The sequence below is a fragment of the Haliaeetus albicilla genome, chromosome 14 (genome assembly GCF_947461875.1).
Source record: "Haliaeetus albicilla chromosome 14, bHalAlb1.1, whole genome shotgun sequence".
Classification (NCBI taxonomy): domain Eukaryota; kingdom Metazoa; phylum Chordata; class Aves; order Accipitriformes; family Accipitridae; genus Haliaeetus; species Haliaeetus albicilla.
In genome coordinates, this window is record NC_091496.1 from 2,900,134 (window position 1) to 2,926,028 (window position 25,895).

A 25,895-nucleotide genomic window follows, 5' to 3' on the forward strand; every position below is an offset into this window, starting at 1 on the left:
AAAAAAAAAAAAAAAAAAAAAAGCTGCATCTATAAAGGTCAATAGTACTGTCTGCCAGTCTTCATTGTTAAACCAGGTTTTTGTCAACGTACTGAACTTGACTTAGTACTCTCTAGGCATAGTTAAACGTCTGTCTTCAAGCAGTGTGAGTGTGTGAATATGCTGGAATGTATCTTTCCTCCTTTTCTCATCTCCGTCCCTAAATTTCAAAGGTCAGAATGTTTGAAATAGATTTTTATTTGCTTTTAAGAGGTCTGGTGAGAGATGAAATAAATGAGAGGGGATGACAAACATTTGCCTATGTTTTTGTCAGTGCTGGGATTTTAGGTGAAAGAATCTAAGAATAACATGGGCAATATTAACACTGGACTTGATCACCAGCTAGTAGCACAGAAGATACATACATCAGCAGGTGGAGTAAGTTGTATTCTGACTTCTGCGTAAGTCACTTATTTAGTATTACTACACACATTTAGCATTCTCAGTTGTAGAGCAGAATCAGCTGTGATTCTCTTCCACCATTTCATCAGATTCGTTAGGCAAATTCTTTCTTTTACACTTTTTGGAAAAGTCACACTATGTAGTCATGTGTAAATAAAAGCAAGAATCAACTCTGCAGTACTTGATCTTTTGCTGGCAGCACTTCCCACACGGTAATTTTGAGGGCTCTGTGTGGGCACAGTCTGATTATGGACTGCTTCATAACTTCAGTTGTAGATATTCAGAAATCAGATCTGTGGTTTTACTTCCAAATGATTTTTAGAAGAACATAACCATTTGGTTTGTGCTTTACATGTTTCATAATGCACTTTCAAGTCATCACCTACTTAATGTGCGAAGACAATTTTTAAAACTAATTTAATATAAAGAGTAAATTAATTTAAAACTAAAAATAATGGTGCAGCAGTAAGGACCTTCATTACCATATGCCCTTTTGTCTTTTTTCGCCTGTTATCTGTTTTGCAACTATTTTCTATACTATAAACAAGTCCTGCAAATTCACTCAGCAGAGATGCTGTTGGAAGTGGCTCTTTTTGGATGAGGTAATCTTAGAAAAAGAATAACCCCCTCACCACCACCTTTTTGTGTCATGATGGAAAATACTACTGTCTTGCTGCTGTTTCTCTCTAGGTCTTCTCAGCTAGGCTTACGTTTTGCTCTTGATGACTCTATGCAAAATATCTCAAATATGGCCTTTCTTGTCCATCTGCTCAGCTAAATCCATCACAATTCCGGCTCCCAGTTACCGCAACATTTTTTGTATTATTTTTGCTTGCCCCCTGGCCATGAGAAGTGAAATCTTACCCTGATGATGTCTATTGAAAGCAGTGCTGCAGATCACGTCCTACCCCACGTGCACATCATCTCCTTTCATCCTGCCACTGGCTTCCCCTTCAGTTGGACGCACAAGTCGCACATCTTCGCTTTTGAAGCCCTGTATGTCCCATTTCTGCTTCCCTGCTGTTGCCAATTCCCTATATACTTTCTGAAACACTCACGGTGCCACCTTCCATCCCTCACTCATCCAGTTTCCAAACAAGCGTCAAGTTTCTCTGTTTCTTGGAAGGAATTTCTGCTAGACGTAGACAACGTTAATTGATTAACTTCCCATAAATCCCTCTAAAAATCCCATCGGTTGCTCATAAAACACTTTAAAACAATTAGGCTGTTGGTATACTTAGCGGGCTGCCTATCGCAAGAGTCCAGATTGCCTCAGTTTCCTTTTGTTTCACCATCAAGTTGTTGTTTCTTATCTTTATGTGCATTATAAGCATGCTGAGAAAAGAAACATCCTCCTTTCTTTTTCTTTTTTTTTTTTCCTTTGCATGCTACCTAGCCCAATTGGGGTCTGGTCACAACGTGGCTCCTCTCCTGCATCGGTAGGAGTAAATAAAACAGGTCAGGACATCATCTCCAGTGCCCTGCTGTGCTGGTCTGTTGGGTCTAATTGGTAGCAGATTTGTTTATAGGGTTTTGTTTTGGAGCTAAGACTTCCCTGGACAACACGGGGCATGGCTGGGGGGACAGCACATGCTGGAGACCATCCCTAGTTTGCAGTTTGGATTTGGATGTGCTGAGCTGCTTGTTTGCAGGGGAAGGCCAGATTTTACACTTAAGAGATGCAGGTTGTGCTGTATCGTGGTGCTTGGCCTCGGACCCAGAGGATCATCTCTAGTCTGTTTTATTTAGTAGTATGGAGGTAGCCTTAGATGCCAAGGGTTACACAAATAAAACCAGATACTTTTGATAGGTGTCAGCATTTTAATGAGGAATAAAATTAAGCCCTGGATACTTCTGGCCATCTAATGGCACTATTTTTTGTAATGCGTGCGCGTTTTCTGTTGCTATTTTTTTTTCCCATATTTTATGACAATTGCCTGAAGTCCTGATCTGGTGGGATTATGCCAGATACCTGCACAGTTGGAGACTCATCAGCAATTCAGATTCCTTCAGTCAGAATGTCAGTTTTATCACAAAACTTGTAAAGCTTACTGTGGTGATTTCAAATTTCCTCTTTAGCAGACATTTTGTTTGAATGCCACGAAGGGGCTCCTTTCTCGACGCCCCCAGGAGTACAGTAAGATATGCTCTTTGAGAGAGGCTAGATGAGTACAAAGTTACCTTCATTAAATTTTCTCTTCATGCTTTAGCATAGAAGATTTCTTTTTAAAACTGTCTCTCATTTTCTTTTGTGTCTTCATCCTATTACCTTTATGAGATTGCGGTGCATCAGCTTGATGGAAAAGGTGGGTGCGTGGCTCCCTCAGAGGTTTATTCCAGCACATCGAAACACTCTGCTAGCATGTGAGGTGCTTGAGGAGCAGCTGGGAAAGCGAAAGCAGATCAAGTAATTGTAAACTTAATAAAAACACGTCGTTACTAGCGTGCCATGTGGTGCGCGGTGCAGATCAGACTGCTGTTCATATTGACTTTTGCTAAGAAAGGCATTTTAGATTTCATGTGTGTTGATTCTGTAAAGTAGTTATTGAGTTGCACTGAATGGAGGTGGAGATCTGTCAGCGTTCCCTGGCAGTCCTGGCTCGCTACTACGGTGTGTGGTTTTCCTTCAGTTTAGTTGTGAAATTCCTAAGTGATTAAATAAACAAATAAATAAGATGGTAGGACACTTTCCCTGCCACATGTCCCAAAATACAGATCTCTCTCACAGGACATGGGATCGTTCAGGGAAGGGACCTCCTGCTCGAAGCAGGGTTAGCTCTGGGACCAGACCAGGTTGCTTTATCCAGTCAGGTATTTAAAATCTCCACATTTTCACTACAGATTCCACGTAATTACTGGTTTTGCGCTGTTTACCTTTTCTTACAAGCTTTGTCTTCAGTCAAGCCTTACAGACCCTTAAATGCTTCTGTAAAATGACCCATTTTGATAGGAACTTTAGAGAAGTTCTCTGTGAGGGACGTAATTCATTTCCCTTTTGAGGAATTTCCTTGCTGTTGGCTGTTTCTGACCATCCATCTGAGAGTCCTGTCCTCCATCACCAAACAAACAGAAATCAATCGCAAACCCTTTGGTGGGGTTACCATAATGCACGATGCATCCTTCTTTCCTGCAGCACGTGGTTTATGGCCATCTAATGTTAGACAGTAATCTCATTTAGCGTTTTCCCAAAAGTGCAAATGGTGCATTAGGGTAGCATAACAAGCACAGCAGATCAATTCGGAGACAGTGCTCTCCTTCAACAGATTAATCCAAGAAAATGGACTTTGTTGACTTGAAGGAAGTGGCCCTGTTACTATTTACCCACATCAGGTCTGCAGTGTCTGGAAGGACAGGCAATGGGCTGAGAGGACATTTTGAAAAATCACCAGTGAAAAAGTCATAGTATGAAAACAAGTAACTGGGGGTAGGAGGCGACGTGTCTTACAGGGCTCTGATACGGTTGGCAATGTAAAGAGTCCATTGAAGCATTCAAATAAGGGATAATACATGGACTTTGAACGGTCACTACTGGCATGGCTCAGGGAAAAAAGCAATCAGAAAAGCTCCTCAATGTGGGTTAGAGTACCCCTGTTGAAATGGCTGTAAATACATTTACAGAATTTATGTAGCAAGTGTACAGCAGCCCATTTCCTTCACTTTTCACCTTTATATAAGCAGTCACTTTAAAATCACTTGTGAATAAAGGCACAGCTAGGTTTACTGTGTGTATTTTTTGTTAACTCATGGTCTATTGTATTGGTTTATCAATCCAGACCAGGGTTTCAGGCATTTAAAATGAGCTCTGGTTTAGTTGGACCTAAATCATCGCCGCTGTGAGTCTTACATCTACAAAGAGCGTACGTGGTGCTTCCTCTTGTACTCCATCCCGACACAGACCTTGCCATAATCAGTTGGTGTGCAGCAGTTTATGGTCATACATTTTGATGCCTAACACGCTTTTGAAGTGCTTGCTGATATCAGCAGAGGGGGGATTAAGGGAAAATCCTCATCCTTAAGAGTCTACAGAAGTTTGAACTTTCAGATCATAAAGTGTGTAAGCACCTGGGACTGCATTTAAATTCTGTTTTAGGCATTTCACAGATGCATGGTAATGAATGAAAAGAGTAAGAGGGATGTTTTATATAGGTACATACTGTAAAATCAAGGTGACTTAACATTCGGGGGTTTTGGTATTACGTCTTGAGTGATTGCCAAGAAGTCAGTTCCCCTCAGGAACGGCATTGTGCTTTGTGTTTCACTTTCTGACTGTAGTAAAACAAAGATCTGCCTTGGCCAATGAGCAAAATAAGAAGGAACAGAATATTCATCTGAGGATACTGCGGCTGACAAGTCTCAGATTTTTTACGACCTTATTGAACTAAAAATAACGTGGGCTGGAATGGATGTTAGAGCAGCCGCTGTCAGGCTTTCCTGGTAGGGTAAGTGGGAAGATGTGATAAGTATACAGTTCACACACATAAAGCAAATGGTTGTTTTCAAGGCGTATGAACTGTAAATGGTTTTCTAAATTTTCATGTGGTTTTTTTTCTACCGTTGAAATATTTTATCTTTGGTGTGAAAGGAGTTTAACTGTGATTTGATGGTTTCTTATGGAAATGAGTACCTTAAAAAGTATTTGTAAAGTAAATGTCCAGTTAGCTTAACATTTCAATGGACATTTCATCTCTGAAACATTTTGCCAACCCTCTTTTGAAATAGGGAAGTATTGTATTCCTATTCTACTTCTGTCACACTATCAGTGTGGATAACATTTTATAAATTAATGCAAATGACAAGATTTTTGTCCAAAAGAGATTGGATTTTACAGGACAGACTAAAGAAGCTTCCCTTCCTTTAGCTTCCGTTGAAGGCAAAAAGTGTATTGCATCAGCCAAAAAGATGGCAAGAGTAATGAATCCATACAGTAAAGAAAATAGAAAAAAATCCTAAATAACTTGCACATCTGGCATCGGGATTAGAATTGAGGTGATGGGAAGGAGGATGCGCCAAAAATAGAGGCTGTCATCAGATCAGCAAAAGTAGGTTGTGTAATTCGCTGATGGTAGCAGGGTTTTTATATTCTCGAGGTCAGCCCAATGGGTGATTTCACTTTTATGCAGGAACAATATTTAATGAGTAGCAAGACTATATGGTCATAGGGCTATACAGCAATGAAGCTTTCCTGTGGTTCTGTGACTGTTTTTCTAACGTAGGTGAGGTCAGCTGTGCTTCGTCATTGCTGGGATCTTCAGTTGAAGGTGTGTGCTCATATGAAGTTGGATGTTAAATTTTCTCTGCCAGCTGGAACCTGAGTACTGGATCAGGAGGACACTTGTGGTCCTAATAGCCAAACTTTTGCGGCTCATGTTGATGTTTGCATCTGATGTTACCACTTTATAACCCAACTAGGTCTAGAAACAGCCTTTCTTTATAACTTTAAAATGTTTTCCTTCACTTCTATTATTTAGTTTACTTCTTTAAAAAAGATAATTAAAAAAAAGATTTGCATCTTTCCTGAAATCTTTTTGAGAAGGAAACCAAAAAGTTCCTTTCTCTTTCCCTAGGCGATATGAGTCTCATCCAATCTGCGCTGATCTTCAGGATAAAATTCTACAGTGTTATCGGCAACACGCTCAGGAGACCCTCAGCTGCTCTGCCCTGGCTAGCCAGTACCTGCGTTGTGTCAATCATGCCAAACAGGTGAGTTAGAAATATTGCTACCAAAATAACGATGGAATGAAGAAGAGAGGAAGATTATCGGATTATCCAATTAGTCCTCCTTACATGCTAAAGCAGTACAGTTCCCAATATGTATGTTCTCACAGGCTCTGTGGAGTCCACTTGCAATTCATTTAAATGCCAGGGTTTCCATCTCTTCCCTTGGGAATCTGTTGTTCAGTGTAGTAGCTGTCACTGTCAGCAGATGTTTCCTGGTATCTGCAGTTTTAGCAGTAAAACAAGGGGATTAAACTACGTGGTACTATTTGTCATAAATATGATAGATGAATGGATGTCTCAAACTAGATTGCTCACCAGTTGGAAGTCTTCATTTCTTTTATGTTACGTACTTGGAGAGTCTAATGCTGCCCTTTACCTGGTCTTGTCCTCCTCTTGTCCAGTTTTCTGGGGTATGGGTTGTTACTGTAGATTAAAACCTTTATGCTTTATTAGTGCAGCATAAGGGAAAATGACAGTAATATGTACAGCTTGCAGTTAGAAGAAGCTAAAATTTCTAAATATTATCCTTTTTCATCAGCTTACGTCTTTCAAATATAGAGATGCATATATTGACCCCAGTTGTGTTCTTAAAGAAGCCAGTTGGAAATGTGTTTATAGACCACGTATGTAGTATATGTAAAAAGTGCTTAAATAAGTCTGTTGATCTTTATTTTTGCTAAAATCTATGAGTTAGTATTTGAACATGTGAAAATGCATGCTCTAGTGTGTTAGCAGAGACCTGACAAGCACGTCTAGTATTTGATAACAATAATCATTTTCACTTGAGTTAATTCTGCCTGTATAGAAAAGTAGTACAGAAAAGACTTTGTCTGTGATCATTCTCAGTGATCTTTTTGCTGTTACACTGGTGCAGTCTTGCCCTGGTATTACTGAAGATCTTGCTGGAGTTAACACTGCTCATGGTCTAGTGCCATGTAAGACGTGGTAGGAGGCAATGGTTGCGTGGCAGCTAAAGGTGTTCCTCAGCCCGTAGCGCTTAATACATTTGTGCGGTGCTGTTATTGTTAATTCTTTATTTATACAGCTAGCGTGCTCCTTTTTGCACAGGCAGACTGGATTGGCAGTCCTGGAAGACAACTGCAGCTAACAGCTGTAGTGTGGCTGTTCTCTGAACGCTGCAGGGTGAGGACAATTTGGCTGTCCGGGCAGCTCTATGATATTAAACATGATATTAAACTCTATGATATTAAACATTGTCATCATCAGTGAAAACTTTAAAGAGCATCCATGTGATGAAAAAATAAAAGTCAGTGAGATCACCCTGTCCCTTTCAGAATCACCTCCTTTGATATCTCCTCTGTCGATATGTCCTCCTGCCCCCTTGTTAATGCACCAAGCCCCTGAGCTCCTTCATTTCCTTAAAAACTCTACAGCCTGCCAGATCTCCCTGCTCATGAAATTTTTTCCTGATGTCCTAGCCTGAGGCTTTCTTTCATAAAGCTACTGACACTTTATTAATTTTGGAAAGATGGTTGAGCCATGCTCAGACACCCGAGCATGAGAAGTGCAACCAGCTTTGTCCAGGTGCCTTCCTTGGGCTATGGCTCCAGCTAGGAAATTTTGCTCATCCCCTTCTTCCCTAAGTTGTACAGTTCCCCATGATCTTTTGAACTGGATTTTTTTTTCTTCAAACTGAATTGCAATTTTTTTCGTTAATTCCTATTGTGACAAACAATAATTGGTGTCTATATTTCTTCTAAGTTTTCCTTCAGCGTGATTTTTGTATTCCAAAATCCAAGCTGAAGGTACTGGGCCATGGGTGGGTTAGAGACATTTTAGAAAAAAGGCTAGTGAGTAATACTAGGTTGTGATGTAGTGGACTAGATTTTCACTGTGGCTTGCATCATCTGGAACACTGATTTACTGTATTTATAATTTTGTATTATTTTTTAAAGTAACTAAAAAATTTAGATTAATTACTTATACATGTTTAAGCTATAACTAAAGTTTGTATCTGATAGGAATTTATTCAGAAGACTATGATAAGGATGAATTAATTCATGTTCAGAAGGTGCAGGAAAAGGAAATGGCATAAATATGAGCATTAAGTTTAAACACCCTTTTAAACACCTTTTTTGTTGAAGATCTTCAACCAAGCCTGTCAAGTAGTTAAAAGTGTTTCCTAAATGTTTCTTATTCCCTTTCACACATGCTTCAAGATGAGAATTCAGAGGTTTCTCTCTTATGATAACAGAGAAAGAGAAGCCTTTTATGATGGAAATACTTGCAAGCAGGAAAAAAATTGTTTTTCATGGTGAACATCAGTCCTCTATAGCTCATCCTCCATGTGTTGCAGCTGTAATTGTAATTATTTTTACTCGCTGATTGCCCAGAAGTCCAGACAACAGTTACTTTGAAATAATTGCTAAATGCTGTTATAAAATACTTCAAAATTACCTACTGTTTGTGCTTGGTTGGGAGACAGAAGAGTGGGATAAATAGCAGATTCAGAAATGAAAAAGTTAACTGACACTGGCTACAAGAAACAAACAAAGAAGAAAATTTGCTAGAGGGAATAGACCAAGATATTGAAAACCAAATAAGTTAACTAATCCGATTTCCTGGCGGTGAGTCTGGGCACTTGTGCTCAGGCTGAGCACACTCTGTGCTTTTCATAAATTGAATTTATTGACTCCTCTTTCTTTCCTATCTTGCTTATAATTATCTCACCCTCTCTTCTGTATGCTCCTTATTTCTCATCCTGTCTGTAATCTCATGTCTCTATCTGTCCTTTTCTCCCCTTGTTAGAAAAGCCCAGAGAGCTGTTAATTCAGAGGAGTTTGACACACTGTTGTATCTTCACTTTACATCTTTTCCCAAAGTCATGAGAAGCTAGTGAGATAAATTAAACTCTATTATTGATGTTTGCATTTTATTATAATAGTAACGGAGAGAAAAACTTACTTAATGGAGCCATTAAGGGGAAGATATTGGGATTGTCTGTGGGATGTATTTGTGCTCCTACTGCTGAAGTAACTCCAGCCAGGCCAGTCACTGCACTAATACGGACCGTCCAGTGGCATTTTAATCACTTATGCTAGTCTGCTGTCCACTGATACGGACAAGGTGGCTGTTAAAATACCCTTTTTTTTCCTTTTTCTTTTTTTTTTTTTTTTTTTTTTTTCTCCTGGGCTACAGGGAGTCCTAATTCCTATATGGAAACACAACTAGACTATAGCTTAATGAAGTCTGTGCAAGAGTTTCCTATTAGGCCATTGAATTTCAGAGGGATGCAAGTCTCTGCAGGCAGGTGAGATTTGAAAGTACTTCAAAGAATGATACCAACAGCTGCTGGTGTCTGACAGCCTGGCTACAAAATGTTATCCTTCAGTCTCTTCAGCCTTGTTGTAACCATTATTTTAATTTGTAGGATAGAGTGGTCCTTAATCATGCATCCTAGTCAGAACAAAACCATTATTTTAGCCTCATCCTCCAGTATTTTTACTAGATACCATCTTCCAATCTAATAGAAAAATATGTAAAATTAGTGTAGCTGGAAACACTGAACTGAAATGCAATAAAAAGGCGTTGTCTTTTATGGCCAGCATTTAACCCTACTTTGATCGAAGGAAGTTTGTTATGGAAGAGTCAGACCAGGTTCCCTTCACACCTACTTTGGTGTAATGAAAAAAAACACAAGAAAAAAAAATTTAAATACATGAAGTAAATTCATAGGCAATGTTAAATGGCAAGAGTCAGTAAAGAACATTAAAAAAAACCCCAAATGTAGACAAAACCAAAGCAAGCCGTGGAACACTCCCATTTGTCTGAAGATGAAATTTTGTGGGCAGAAATATGAGTGTGATGAACAAATACCTGTGATTTTTTTCCTTAGGACACTAAATAAAAGAAAAGTAACACAATTTTTCAGATCTTTGGGGAATTTCCTACGGTAACTTATGCCGTGTTAAATTTACGTAAAGTTAATATTCAGCCCAGCGATGGCTTTGAGCAAGTTTCTGTAATACCACTGCAAAAAGTCTTCCAGGTAAAGTAGCCTTCATCAGTTTTACAGAAATCTCCGTTGGGGATGCTGTCAAACTGAGATTGCAGATTTTGTTAACTAATAAAAGTTTCCCTTATTTTTGTCTGTAATAGCACCTAGGGAGCATAAAACCAACTCTTTTTATTTTGTCACCGTGTACTTCTCTACCACGCATTCTGGAGACAATGTGCCCTGTCTGGACGGATACTGCTGCTCAAATACTTGATTCAGCTGTTTGTAGGTCTCCTGTAAGATTTCAAGATTTACATTTGGGCTTGCTCCTGACATAAGCCCTAAAAATTATCAGATCCCTTCCTACCATTTCTTACAAGGAGACTCATAATTACTGTCTTCCCCGTTTTATGGATTTTTTAGGCAAGAACAATAGATTGCCTTGGTCAACATCATAGTCCTCCAGTGAACATAGATGGCCTCCAGCATGCTTTTACTGCCTAGCCTGTCAGTGTCCTATTAAATCCCACTTTCTGTTCTCCTTACTGATCGAGACAAGTAGTATCCATACATGTGCTCTTTTCTGCAGACCCTTTATTTCTAGATCATGGCAGTAGGAGGTTCTTAGTAGGGCCCTACATACTGTCCTCGCAAGTCTGCATTTTCATGGTAGAGGCCAGGACCTCTCTGAAGAGTCAAGACCTTGATGGAAGAGCTCTCTGGTGAGGCAGGAGGAATAACTCTTAGACTACTTGACAGATCTATACTTTTAGCTCTTGGTGGCCTGACTGTGCACAGGAGGTGATTAATGAAGCGCAAGGTCAGTGCAACGTGTTCAGACTGTCGAGATTTTGATTATGACTCAGAACACAGGAAGGAGGTAGGTAGGGGAGATACTTAGTGTAGTATGACTTCAGGATATATTTCCTCGAGTATGTAATTGTTGGGAACGGGATTCATCTTATTGTAAGGTCAGACATTTTAATTTCCTTAATAGCCATAGCACTAGAGCCATGATAGCATTAGGATGGATGAAAAGGAATCATTACTGCAACTCTCCAGGCCTCCAAATGGCTGGCTTGTTGAGTCCTCAAATAGCTTCGTTCTGCTTCTGTGACTTGTCTCTGTGGTGATGTGTATGTTGACAATGTTACTTTTTCTATATTTTTCTTTAAAAAATTGCAAATCCTAGGAGGGAATTGTAGCCAAACTTCAGGGAGTCTCTGGAATAACTTTGGGTTACTGAAATACGTGTTTCTCCCTTTCTCTTTCCCTCCCCCCGACCATTTTCTTAGCAGAGCATGCTTGGGAGAGGAGGATAAAGGCATTGTCCAAATCAAGCACAAGACCATCAACTCTAATTTCAGCAGAAGAGCATTTTTTCCCAAGAATGATATGACAGCCCATTTACAAGAATGATACGACAGCCCATTTACAGGGCAGACCAATAAAGAGAAGAACTGGAAGAGCCATTTCAAGAGCAGCAGCCATCACGGCTCAATCAGTGTGACCATTTGAAAAGCCAAGACCTGTATCTTATTACATCAGAAATCATACATCCGAAGATACTGTTCAGTCGTAGTAAAATCCACTTATTGGTGATTGAAGGAAGGAAAAGAAAAGAACTTTTCACTGACCTTAGAAAGGGGAAATATCCTTTAAATGCTGCTATTTCAGTGTAGAATCTCCTCAAAAACTTCTCACTGTCAAAGGCATGGGTATGTAACACTTGGTGTGCCGGGATGTGGTGGTACTTTCTGAACAAGTCAGCCGCTGCTCCATACTGTACAGCCTGTATTGTTGCTCATATTAAGGTTTTACTTACAATGTATAATGACATAAATCGTGCTTTAACTTATTTCACAAATTGTGCAACTTAATGAAGTCTCTCTCCAGGCCTTCTGCTGGAATGATGTTGATGATCCAACACTTAAGATGTAACATGGCCTTTGTTTACGTGAAATGGTTCTGTTGTGCTCCTCACTCCTATCAAGTACTGACGAATATGCCTCGCTCTGTACCAACAATAAATATATTTTATGCACAAGATTGATGTTTCAGTCTGTCTCTCTCTCCACTTCTTAGAGGTGGATGGTGTTCCCTCTGCTGTGTCAATCATGTTTTTCCAGCAGATGTTATTGCTGAAGCTTTAAAGCATAGACTTCTATGCATAACCAACCTTGGTTTCAGGAACGGTACTTACGTATAACTGTTTTCCATCACCACAACCTAGAAGGATCCCACGTGATAGTGTGCTGTGATTCATGCACCACCAGACTTTCCTTTCTTGGCAAGTACTTGTGAATGAAAGGGCATGCAGTGCCCAAAACTGCAAAGCATCTTTATGCAAGTACCCAGTTTCCTTTAATTGTTTTTGTTCAGATAACGACTGCTGCATTCATCTTACTAAGCAATCTTTGAAAATATTTTTTACCCAGTAGTAATAGTAACAGTGTCAAATGAGCAATGTGTCTAGAGCCTTCTGCTATTTATTTACCTGTTCTGTTTCTCTAACTGGCTACATTTGAACTGCATCCTACTGTACAACTGCGAGTGCACCTGTGGATCTCATTTATATTCAAAATATTCCCAGTGACTCTCCTATTCTAATTATCAAGATGCTTTGTGAGTACTGTTTAATTAAGGATTTATTTTTTTTTAATGCTACAAAAAGAAGCTGGGCTTTTTTACATGGGAAGCAACTGTAGTACCAGTAGGAGAGGAATATCCTGGAGTTCAGCGTCAGGTGCCAGGTAAGCTGCTTGACAGAAATAATAGGAACATAAGCGACATGTTTACGTGGTGACTTGCTGTAGTGTTTACAAATCAGCTAACTCACAAATTCTCCTTTCTAAGGTTCTCTTTTGTAACAGAGAGCCAAGAAGTTGGCAGATCCATCCTTGCCAGACTTAGAATTGGCAGCAAAATGCAGCATAGAGGAAAAGCAGACGTTTTTAAGGCCAGATGATTCTGTAAAATCAGGAGAAGAGCTATGTCGGGAAAGAAGGTCTCTGTTATTGCCAAATGTTTATTGGTTTCCCATCCTGACAGCCTTGAGCAAGGGGAGTCAGTCTTGCTTGCTTTGTTCCAACTGTGTTTCGGGCTTCATTTGAGATGCTGTGTTCTTTAAACATCTTCTGTATCATAAGTAGCGGCATCTCTAGCATGTGTTGCTTGAGCTTGGGGCATGCTGATTGTGGCAAACGGTGCAGACTTTAAAACTGTCCATGTTGTGGGCAACTTTTGCCTTTAAAGTAGAGCAGCAGTTCTGAATATTTCTGGAGTGAGCTTCAGTTTGCCACCTCTTCTGCCATCGCCACCCCTCCTCCTGCGTACCTGCATCCTAGTCCTTTTCATCAGTCTTTCACTTCTTCCTCCTCCCCACTTGCTGTTATGGACATCCAGCAGGACACTGTTCTTTTGAAAACAGAGTTGAGAGGTGATGGTGGACATTTCTGCTCAAGGAAGCAGTAGGTCTGCCTAAAATAGAGACATTGGCCATCTTTTGTTTTGAAACTGGACTAATGATATTTAAAAAAGCAAGGTTCATAGGATCTGAAGAACCAGAAGCAAGAGGAGCAGCTTACTGTTTATGGTACTGGGGTACCATAAAAAAAAAAAAATACTGGGTCTAGTCTGTTCTGGACAATGTTCTTCAGCCAAGGCTTACCTTGTAGCTCCATTTCAAGATGAAAATCTTTGAAGTTTCTCATTTTTCTCTTTTTTTAGAATGGAAAACCTGTGGGGAGGTCTCCCTCCTTCTCAGAAATAACCAGATCGCTCTAAGATTGCTCACGGCCAAACTGAGAATTTCAACTCAGCTTAATGGATCCTGATCTCAGAAGGGGTGATAGGCGTGATATACTCTAGGGATGATAGATGAAGGCATGACACTCTCTGCCCATGGTAGAGAATAATTTCAGATGTTCTTGTTGGTCATTCACAAGCTCTGATCAGCTGTAACCAAAAGGCAGTTTTACCTAGGGTTTTAAATGGAAAAGCAGTATTGTAACAGCTAAATCAAAGCTTTTCATTGTTCTTTGCTCAGTGTCTGTGGAACAAATCACAAGTCTTTCAATGGTGTCAAAATAATCACTGCTATCCTACTCTCATGTAATTTAGCAGCGTTAGACTCTTTCAAATAATAGACTTCATTTCCTCAGGAGTCATGTGTGTCTGAGACAGATCACATAACCTTGCAGAGCTGAGGGGGGGCGTTTCACCTGTTAGGATATCCCTATGTTACAGTTTTAAGCAGATATTTGGGATTAGTTTTAATGTGGAGATGGCTACAGGTTGGGATAACTTTTACAGCTCAGATGGCCACTGCTTTGTTCTCTTTTAGATCCTGTGCTCTTTTGGGGAGACTCTAAAGTTTTAGGTGCACTCTGTCTGATGGAGTTACATGTCATCTCTCAAGCTGAAGAAGTGATAGGAGGGGGAGCCTTTCCCTTTCCTATCCTGTTTGTTTTGCTTTCCAAAATAACAAATTCTAGACAATATTCTTCTGTGCAAGCTATTGCAAGGTCTTCCCCTCAGCTGCGAATGCTGATCAGGTTTGGGCAAGGCAAACCAATTATTTCTAGTGTTTTCTTTATATGCATCTTTCTACTCTATGAGCACCTAGGGATCCCTAACCAAAACCAGCCATTCATCGCAGTAGGTACCACTGGGACAGAGCGAGGCGGCCTTGCTTCCCAAATAGCAGGGACAGAGAAAGCAGAGAGGTGCGAAGTCATTTGCCCCGTGTGCCGAATCTCATTTGCAGGACCCAGAAATCATCCCGTGTTTGTCCCATGCCAGTTGAAAACGCATTTCAGCTAACCTGCCCATAGTAAATCCTATTTGATCAAGAGGTGGGTGTTGGCACTTAAAATCAGATAAGGATTTAGATTTGGGTGTCTTCTCATTTGCAGGCAAACGGCTGCAGGAGTGAACTTTGTAAGCTGGTCAGTTCATAATTTGCAAAGGTTTGTGTTGAGCTGACACTGTTTCAGAAGTTGGCTGAAGACACAAGAGACGAGGCTGTGGAAGGAGAGAGCAAGAGAGGGCATGCGCGAGGTGGGCTTCCATCCTGCAGCCATGAGAGTCCTTTCTGTGTTCAGGCTCTAACATGCTTTCATACAAAATCCTCTGCAGGTCACGATCAGCATTAATGAAACCATTTGTCTTCATGCTTTTAAGAACAGTGATTCTTCCTTGAAGAGCTGGGGGCTGTTTTCAGGGCTAAGCACCCAATTACACTGAAGTTCAGGAGAGCAGTGACTACCAGACCCTGGCTCTTGAGAGCCCAAGGCAAAATTCAAGTAGAGGTCTGGAAAATGAAAAGGGAGTAAGCTTGGGGAGGCGAGGTAAGTTGACAGCGATGTTCACGTTGGGTTTTGCTGGGTGAACACCCTGCTGTTTTCAACTCTGTGTTGGAGAGGAATGTCTGTCATCTCAAGTCACCTTCCTGTTTGCTCCCAGCTGCTTTTCTCATGGGAGGGAGCGGTATTAAATAGGGCCCGGAGGCAAGTACGTCTCTAGTTTGATCATCAGTGTGGTGGTGATCCCACAGCACTGTGCTGAGGATATTCCCACCAGAGAAACCTATACGCAGCAGAGGTACCGTGCCCTTCCATAGTCTGCCTGGCAGCAAAACGGTCACTGCAATGCAAACTTGCGCTCACCAGCCAAGGAACTAGATCTCCCCGAGGAAGAGGGAGACATCCTGAACATGGTGAGAGGAGGGCCATGGCGTGAAGAGGACCTGGGTCTTCAAGTCATTGCGAAAGAGCCAGGCAGGTTCCCAGAGAGCGTGGGGCACTGAGCCAGGGCTCCTCTGCAAGAATGTCAGCTCCATGTGAGCAAAGACACTCGGTAATTAGAGAGGTAATTAGTTTGGTAATTACTAAGGTAATTAGTTTGATTCTCTCTCAAGCCAGTAACTGCTGGGAAGAGAACACTCAGCCATTGCGCTGGAGGGAGCACCTTGAATTGCAGTGCTGCAGCAACCCCCCCACCGGGTTAACCCTTCTCCCTCCTGTATGGGAAGCAGCATCTAACATTGCTAATGGGGTGGTTTAGGAGGAAAAATAACCCTAAAAGGTCTGCTTGTCAGAGGTCTTGTGCCCAAAAACTTCTGAGCCACCTTCCAGTGACATCCAAAAGTGCTTGTGCCGTCGTCAGGGGAGGACCTAGGGCAGCAGATAGTCCAGCGGTGATGTGGTATTTATTACAAAGACTTTACATACCGTTAAGACTGCTGGGGGCACCTTTTGGGTGACCATTTTGAAATGTCCCCGTGGCACTGTTGCTTTTGGGAGATGAGGGTTGTTCCACCGCCCCTTGTATTAGATGCTGGACATCCCTTCACCTGTGGGCTGCCTCGCTGGCTTAATGGAGGCATTTCTACCAGCTTGGGGTGCAAGTCAGCAACCGGAGATGAGTTTTTTCTGTTCAGCTGTCATATGAAACCATAGTTATTTTCTGACCACCCTGCGCAGGAAAACCGTCCCTCCTTCCTTTGCAAGTCCCACGGGTGGACGGGGGCAGAGCAGCTGTCCCCGTTAGCCCAAAGTGAGGGTTGACTGCATGGATCAAACTGCAAGTGCTCATTTGGGAGGTGGTGATGGAGCTGCAAGAGGCGGATCAAATTCCCAAGTAAACTGCGAGCTAAGCAGGTTCTTCTTCTTGTTCATCTGTTACTTATATAGAAATAGCAGGGCTGGAAGGGACTTGACAAATGCTGGAGTCTACTTCACTATTCCGTAAGACCTGATATCAAGGAATTCTCTTGTTCCTTAAACCAGGTCACCTTCTCCTTGCAAAGTTGTTCGGAGGTTTATTTGATTGTGGTATAGGGGTTTAGTTCTGCGAAGGGTTTAATGGGTGAAGTCCAGCGGAGGCAAGGAGATGAGGTACTGAAGACCTGTTAATGGACAGGAACCATTTTTGCTAGACTGCCCGTGAGAATTTACTGCATCTCTCCCCTGTTTCTTATGTCAGATAGTTTTAATATTATTAACACTTGGGCTGTTTTGAAAAGGTCAAAGTCAGCTTGAATGTCTTCTAATCTGACTCTTCTTAAAAAGCAAGCAAACAAGAAATCTATATTCCACCGTAGCTGCCTTTAAATAGCAGAGCCTGATGTTTTATAAAAGAGGTATTTGCAGAGGTGAGTGAGGTCTGACTGATAGCAAGCAAGTGCTTATGGGTAGGGAAAGGTCTCATGACCTCTTTGTTTTTTTGCTTAAGGTTCCCACTCCTGGAATCAGGTGAACAAATGAAAATCTCTGCTTTGGTGTGAAAAAAATCAGCTTTGCAGAGAGAAGTCTGTGAACAGGATCCAGATACAGCTCCAGGAGCACAGAAAAGGCAAAGGAACAGAGCACGTAGGTGCTTGTGGTTTTACACCTTAGAAGCTGATCCTGTTGCTGTTATTAGGAATAATGTGAAGAGCTGGGGAAATGCTGAGTGTGGGACATTTGAGCCGAGGCCGGAGCAGATAGATGGTAACGCACCGACTTAGTAGGCAAAATCCTTTCTTTAGCACCAAATAGGAAGGAAATCTCCCAGCACCTGTTCTTTGGTCCCAAATTGCCATCTCGGAGGGGCAGCGAGGGAGTGCCGCAGCAAACGTGTGCCTGTGTTATTTGTTCTTGCAGGTTTGGGGGAAAGCTGCAGAAGAGGAGAGGTGGGGGAGAGGCAGGGTGCCAACAGCAAGAGAATATTAAATAGCCTCCAGTAAAACAAGAGATGGTTGTGAATCCACTTCAGGCTCTCAAGAATGGGTAATATGCGGCTGCTGCTAATGTTACGGTAAGCGGTGTGCGTTCTGGGATCTGCCTATCGACCCGAGCGCGCTGCCTTTGTGGCACAGAGTCTCGCAAAATCATTCACTCGATGCACCGTGCGTTTTCCTTGAATGGAGAGTGCACCCATTAGGGAGCCTGTAAAAACAGCGTCATTATGAATCACTACCAAGTCTCGCCTTGTTGTTTGGGTTTTTTTCTTTAAATGGAAGCTTTTTAATCTGACGTCGTGGCACTTTTGGGGCTTTAGAACGAAGCTGATTGCTGCCGCTGCAGCTTGGTCTGCTGTTACCAAGAAACCAAATAGCATAATAAACCCGTGTGTATCAAACCTTGGTGACTCAGGGTTCCCCGGAGAGGCAGTGCTTTTTGCTGTATCGCACCTCCTGCTACCTGGGGTTAGTCTTTGGGAGCTCGTGGTCTTTCGTGTCTTCTTCCTTATGCCGTCCAGCGAGGTGTGAGGTTCCTACAGGTCCAAGGGAACCCCGTGCACAAGCTGAGATGGTGGGTCTCAAGGCAAGGAATCCAGAAGGTGGTCTCTCTCACCTTGCTTCCCCAGGAGGCCGTGAGGCATCGGGGTATGTGGTTTGTGTTTGGAGTATTTCTGGGTGTATCATTCAGCTTTTTCATGCCCCTATTTCCCCAGCCTGGTGGAAGAAATTAGAACTGTGTTAGGCTGGAAAATGCTCTGTAGGCATTGGAGGAGAGAATGTGTGGGCATGCAATTTTTAATCTACCCACCAAGAATGGGCTCTGTGTGTGTGTCTGTGTGTGTGTTACTCTCCTCCTTTTTTTGAGTTTTGATTTGGACAAGCTGAACTAAGGAATTGTGCTTGATCTGTCCGGGAGGCACGAGGTGTGTGGTCACTGTCTCCTCCCTGGGACACCCATGGTTTCTTGGAAAACTGAAGTTAAACAGCTCAGCAGCTCTGCCCCAGTGCTCAGCAGGTGTGAAACAGCAGCGCACGAATAACCGCTTTCCCCAGCTCGATTTAAAAATATGAAAATATAAAAATACCTGTTGTCATTGCTGTCCCTGATGCCCTGTGGCATCATGGGCTACTCACTTTGTTTCCTTGGGTCTCAGCCTGTAATAATGCAATGCACCTACTCAAGACTGCAAGGTGCTGAGAGCAGGCAAGGGGGTCCCCCAGAGAAACCCAAAAGTTGCTTTTGGGAAGTTCATGTCCGTCAAGCGGAGCCAAGCTTTTATTAAAAGTGTTTAATGTGGTTGTGTTGCGGGGGGGGTGCCTTATTTATTTTATTTTTTATTTTTTTTGAGGGTGATGTACAACGTGGCAACCTTTGATGTCCAACAAGTTAAAAACAAGCAGCAGAAACGTCAAACTGATATTCTGCCCCTGGAGGTATCTTCAGCCCCTCCATGCTCTTCTCCTGAATTTTACCCCTTGACTCTCCCTCCGGTTCTTAAGCGATCCCTTCCCCCAGACAGACGTTACTCAGCACTTGATTTACAGGATTACAGAGACATTCATTTTGCTGAGGTCCATCTCGGCTGTCTCTGGGGAGGCTCGTTTCCTCCTGCTGCAGGAGAGGAGGGGGAAGGAGAAGGCTCTGGACTCCGAGGCAGGCTCTAAGTGGGCTCCTTCATTTTTAAGTCGGGTTTCTGCTCAGAGGTTTATCATTTCAGCTCTGATCCTCCTTAAAAGTGGTGGTTAATCCCCTGCACGTATAGTAGGCGCATGTACAAAAAATACCAACATGGCACTGGGCATTTTTTTCCCCCAGTAATGAGAGCTATTCATAACCCAGCATCCTTTAAAGATTCCAGTTACCATGCAGAAGACAGCATTGTTCATAAAAACAATTCAAAGGTGTTTTGTTCCCCAGTTTCTGGTGGGGAGAAAGTCTTCAGAGAAAAGTAATTGTTGGCTTAAAACTTCAGTCTGCATTCAGCAGCAATCCATCACCTCCATGTGTTTTGAAGCTCAGTTTACTCAATATTCAGGCTGGGAATGCTCAGTAGGAAAGAATGGACTAGGGGCAGCATGAAATATTGCCAGTGAAATTCTCTCTAACCTGCTTTTATTTCATGCCCTTCTCTTTGCTGAGGGACTCAGTGGAGGGAAAAGGAGCAAAATCGAAATTCTTTTTTGCATTCCCATCCTAGGAAAAGCAGTAGGAATGTGGGGATGTGGGGACCCGCAGTCCAGCTCCCCAGTGCCCCCCTGGGATGCTAAAATGTCCCCCATCTGCAGAGTGTTTGTGATTCTGCAACAAGGACCAAAATGGCCTCGATGTTACCACAGGAAGCATCAGAGGAACAGGTTTTGAGGCGAAAGAGATCTTCATTCCCAGCCTTCTGGGAAAATATCGTGTTTGTGCTCAGCCTTTAAGGCCACAGCTAAGGGACAACTCGGACATACTTGGGAGATCAAGGCTCATTAGCCAAGTACATAATTAGAAGCTCTGCTGATCTCAGCTGCCCTGTCCAAGGGCTGTCCTAGCCCTGCCCCCTGGTTGCCCAGGACCCTTTAGTTTGTACAAAGGTTTCTGATGCTCTTGAAGGCATTTGCAAAAGCTGGGTTTGCCACTGCAGGGAATGCGCTACATGGAACGGTGCCTGCGTGGGAAGAGGGATGTGGACAGGAGGAGGAGGTCACATCCTAGAATTTTGTCCCTAAACTTGACTTTTTGTTTTTTTCTCCATAACTTAACACTATAAATCATGATGTTTTCCCACTTCACAGCTCGCCACGCTTTTGCCGCGTGAAAGAATGAGTGTGCAGGAGCAGGGACGAGGGCTCTGCAGCACCATGCAGGTAGGAGCTGGCACTAGTGCAGGCAGCCCCTGTGGCTCTCCGTTCACTGAAGGCAAGGGGAGGTAGTTCTACCCACAAAACCTTTCCCTTTGTTTCTCTGCTGGTCAGACTGGAGGAGACCTGCAATCCTTCTGGTCTGATCCCTTATCCAAAATGGGGGCTCATCTTGGCAATGTTTGGTGTCTAAAAGTTCCGTATCTGAGCTTCTTTCTAGTCCAAGGGAGTTCATCTCTCTCTTTCTCTTGATGAAAGAGGGTGTTTTATCCCAAGGGTGCTTCAGCCTACCTCTTAGATTTATATGAACTGCTTCTGAATGGGCTCCCCTTCCTGTTGATCTTGGAGGGAGCCTGGATGTTCTTCTCTCACGCAGGGAGCTGAAGTTAAGTGAATCCCACCCAATCCCCACCAGTGACAAAAGGTATTTCAGGAGAAGCAGTAACACAGCCCTAGGAGGGCCAGAAGGGATGTCAGCAGTCTTCAAAGTAAGTTGTCCTGTGCTGGGCCATTCCTGAAAGAATGGGGTCATCGTCCTGTTCGCAGATGGTGGAGGTTGAGCAGTAGACCCACTCTCAGTACAGTACTCTCTGTCCCAGAGGGTAATTTTATAACTTTTTCTTTTTTTATAACTTTTTTGTTGTTGTTTTTTTAAACCATTCCTGATCAACTCTTGGCTGTTCCTGCTGCGGGTTATCAAAGCGCAGATCATTTTCCATCCTGGAACTAAGCCTCCCAGACCCTGAAGCCCACAGGTAGCACCGTCATCCCCTTCTTACAGGAGCAGAGATTCTGACACAGCCGGGCCCAGATCCTCAGAAATGCTTTGGGTACCTCTGTGCCACTGAAATCAATGGGTATTTGATGCCTCATTACCTTTGTGGATGGGGATCAGACCAACTCCTGATGCAATTAATGGGCATCTTGCTATTTGTGCTTCCACAGCAGCAGCACAAGAAGGAAGAGTGCAAGCCAGGCATCCCAATCTATAGCCCTCTGCATGGACAGCATGATGCTCTTCCTCCTGGTAATGAATTTAAAACAAAGCTCTTTATTGTTCTGATGTAAAGTATGCATTTGGTAACAGGTCGGCCGCTCTTGCATTACTCAGTAGGGCTGGTCTGTGTCCTTGTGCACGTTTGAGTTTTGCTATAATAGACAGGGCAGAGCCGGGTGGTGGAGGAGAAGAGGTTTGGCAAAGGGCAAAGACTTTGCAGATAGCGTTTTGCTGCTGGAAAACTTCACTGGGGTTTGGCGCACAGCTGGTGGCCGTAGGCTGGAAAATAAAAATACAGTGGAGTGCTGCCTGCGCTCCCTGTACCAAGTCAGGGGTTACCCCCATGACTGCGACCGTGTGCATCTCGGTCCAGGGGCAGTTAAAGTCTGGATGTGACCTCTGGCTAATCCTGTACTGTGTTTAGACCTGTTTCAAATCTCTCATTGGTGGCCGTCTTCGGCGGTTTTCTCCACCTGACTTTTGCAGGGAGCTGCTGGAGGTGTGGGGAAGGGAGGCTCGTCACAGGATTTATAGCAGGATGGAGCAAGGCTGGGAAACTGGGGCTGGAGTCCTTGTGCTTTCTCTGTCCCCGTGTTGTCTTTCTGATGGGTGTGTTGTTTTATCAAGGCCATACAAAATGGTTGTTTAGGAACCCAAATCCCATCAGACCCCATCTGGGTCGTGCCACGCACTCCCAACAGGGACCATGGTCCCCAGCCTAGGGAGTTGGAGCAGAGAGATTTTCACCCAAACCCTGAGCACCCTCGCCTCTGTTAAACAGACCTAGCCTGTGGTTTCAGGTGACCATCAGCATCCTCAGCAAGCGTAAATAGAAACGTGACTGACAGCAGCCTTGTCCCCACATCTAGGAAGTCTCCCGTTAAAATAGACTCGGAAAGAAGCCAACTAAAAGTAAAATGCTAAAGAAGGAAACACAAAATATTGCTGGTACTTAATATAAATTTACGTCATAAAGGCCATTTCAGGCTCCAGCATCTCAGAGATGTGCCTTCATTCGGGACCGACTTCAGTTTCATGTTAATTTGCTGTAGTTACAGCTACCTAAGTGGCTGTGCAATGGCAAGCCTTTCATTTCTTGATGATAATTTTTAAAAGCTATTATTGATCCATTTGGTTTGAAAGCTTGCTGCAGCTTGAGGAAGCTGGGGAGATGACTGCTGTGTGGCACAGACGTGATATAAGTGGTTTTTAAAACAATTCTGACCTTTCCTAGCCATGGGAAGTGTGAGGATAACACGGGCAAATCTCATGACATTTTGGGTCTGAAGCTTCATGTTACCTGAAAGATGAGGATGGCTGGTTTGTTCCTGGAGTTACGGCTGCTGTTCAGCAAGGGAACGCACAGGCACACATGTGTACCCATCTCTCCTTAAATGCTACCTCTTTCTTGTTTGTCGTTTTCCATCCCATGGGGGAAAAACAAACCAGATCCTCATTAGGGGAAAAGGCATATTTCTTTCTTTTTATGCAGAGAAAGTCTGAAATCTGTTTCTGTGCATCCTTACCTGCTTTTTTCTGAGCTCGAGGTCTGGAGAGACACAGAGATAAATGACTCGCTGGCTAGAAGAGGAGTATTCAAGCTCCTTCAAAGTGTGTGTTTGATGGGATGGAGGGGGAATTGGAGGAAGAAGCAACATTGACTCAAGGGCTCACAGCTATAGGTGATAAGAGGGGGTGGTACAACCGTTAAATAAAGTTATCCTGATGTTTTCTTTTCCTGGATTTGTTTCTGCGTCTCCGCCATCTCCAGTAGCCTGCTGTGACCACGGTAGTGACAGATGACGGCACCTTGGGGTTACTGAGCAACCTTCCCTCAAAACAAACGGGTTTATAATAACCATTGCAAGGAGAAACACCAAATAAGAGGCTTTCTCCTGGATAAACTGAGTCCTCTGCCACATGTAAGCAGCTGCACAAGGGCTGGGTTCAACGGGTCTTGAAGCAGGAAAGTTTCTGACTGCGGGGTGAGGGAGTGGGAATGGTCAGTGGCTGCACAGTGGTGTCTCATATCTTCACCTCACGTTTTTTGTCAGAAAAAGTGGAGGAAAGGGAGAGTTTGGCGGGCTGGCGTGTATTTTGCAGTTGCAGCCCTGTATTGCCATCTCCAAAGAAGCTGCTCTCACCACGGCCAGGGAGGGATTGGTGAGGACTGTAACCAGCTCCCTACCTCCGTCAGTGTCTGTCAAGGTGAATGGACCCTCTGCAGCTGATGGATTGAAATGCAGATGGAGTCACCTCCTTGCTCTGCTTTGCCTCTCCCTCTCCAGGCAGCTCAGGCACCTCGCTCTCCTCTCTGCTGGTAGATGTTGGCAGCGATGGGATCCCATCACGGCAGCCCTTGGGAGTCGCGTACGCCCGTGTGTGGCTCCACATACATCCGTGCTGTCCTGGAGGAGGGTGCCGGCTCCTCTTTTCTTGCTGGCCAAGTAGGGATTGGCATCACAGGCTGCTGCAACCCGAGCCAGATAATGGATCAATAATCTGTGGCATAAAGCTGGCCTGTAAAGCTGAGTTATAGGGTGGATCACAGCGCAGAGTGATTGAACATGCTGTCACTTGGGGCATTCTAATGGCTTATGTCTGGTAATATCTTGTCAAATAAAAATAAAATCTGACATAACATCCTGAATTATCATCTGATAGAGAACAGGATTGTTGGCTGGATGCAGTCTGGTATGCAGTGATGTCCACGTCGTTACCATTGGCCATAATTAGCTCCCTTGTTGGCAGTCTCAGAAAAGAGGCTGAGCATTGAATTTGCTTTTGGATACTCACTACTCCTTTGTCTTAAGCAACAGGATCCAGACATGCAGGCGAGGATGTTTCCAGTGCAGGCAGAGAATTACCTTTTGGTGCTGTTAATTCAAAACCTCTCCCCAGGATTAAATAGCAACAACAGAAGTTTTGCTCAGCTCTTTGTAATGGAAAGGAAGGAACAAAGCAGCATTTCTTACGTCCCCACCAATTGTTTATTGGATTAGATTGATGCGTCTGGGAACAACCTTTTTGCATATGAGCTAAACTCTAGTCTTGCTAAACATCTTCATTAATTAACTCCATCTGTTTTGCCTGCTTTTAGATATAAAAGATATATTGCTTTGATCATTTGGTTTTTACATATTTCTTGCAGTTTGGTAAAACACAGCAGCAAACACACAATAAATACTGTGCAGAACAAAACAAACAAAAAAACTGAAACGTGTTGAAAAGACTGCCGAACACCTACAAAATGCGAATCCTAATCAAGTGTGAGCTCAGTTTCCCTTGAGGACTACTCAGTATCAATCTAAAACCACGTGCATGGTTTAAGGTGGGTTGTACCACCTCCAAGCATTTCTCCAGCACCTCCAAGAGGCAGTGGTGTTGCCCCAAGACTCCTTTCCCTGCAGACCCAGTCTTGAAAAACTTGTATCAGCTGGTTGAGGTGGTGGAGGAGAGGGAGACTCTGAACATGGGATCTGGAGGCCAGGTCCATCCTTCCTTCACCACCTTCCTGGGTGACAGAAGAAGGGGATTTGTACTGCTCCCTCTGAACAACCTTTGGGTTTGGGTTTTTTTTCGTGCCCAGGCCAATGTTGGCTCAAGCCTGGGGTGGGCAGAGGAGACCAGCTGTCCTCAGAAGGGCACCGCGATAGGCAGATGCATGAGGCCAGCTGATACAGATATGCATGATGAAATGCTAAGCAGGGTATTTTGTCCGGATATTTTAACTGTACTGCTCACCTTGCCTTCACCCTTGCTCTGGCTGACCTGAGCCAGCAGGTCTCCTCATCATGTGTCACCAGGAGCAGATACCCCATGATGGGTAACTCCAGAGTAAATGACTGAAGGGAATTTTCTTCTGACCTTTTATCAGCTGGCAGCATCCCCGGCTGACAGCCTTCCACCTCCTGTCTCCCAGGATACCCTTGCAGGCTCTCCAGGGGCTGCCCAGCCTTCCCACTTAGTGCCAGGGCTAACGCAGGGATCAGCTTGTAATTCCCCACGGCTGAGGTGCGCAGAGCCTGATCCTGTCCTGCTGGCAGAGCTCTGAGGACCAGGGCTCTTTCCCTGCTGCTCCTGGCCCAGGCCCTTCCCAGGAGCTGGTCTTCTCCTGGGGCTCCGTGGTCACCCCATTAACGTGAGCATCCCCGGCCAGCTGGGATGCAGGGGAAAGGGTTTCCAAGGCAACAGGCAGCGTATTGAAAAAT

At 43.5% G+C, this 25,895-nt stretch overlaps 1 protein-coding gene across 2 annotated transcripts in view; it reads left to right on the forward strand.

The window, feature by feature from the left end:
- Positions 1-12,166, forward strand: part of CHCHD3 (coiled-coil-helix-coiled-coil-helix domain containing 3) — a 155,240-nt gene extending 143,074 nt beyond the window's left edge. The window contains exons 7-8 of one of the 2 annotated variants that reach the window (XM_069801535.1): positions 6,006-6,141; positions 11,413-12,166. In XM_069801535.1, the coding sequence (XP_069657636.1) occupies positions 6,006-6,141; positions 11,413-11,439 (163 nt within the window). In that variant the 3' untranslated portion in view covers positions 11,440-12,166. The remainder of the gene's footprint in view (positions 1-6,005; positions 6,142-11,412) is intronic. The other variant, XM_069801536.1, reaches the window with a different exon arrangement.
- Positions 12,167-25,895: the final 13,729 nt, after the last annotated feature.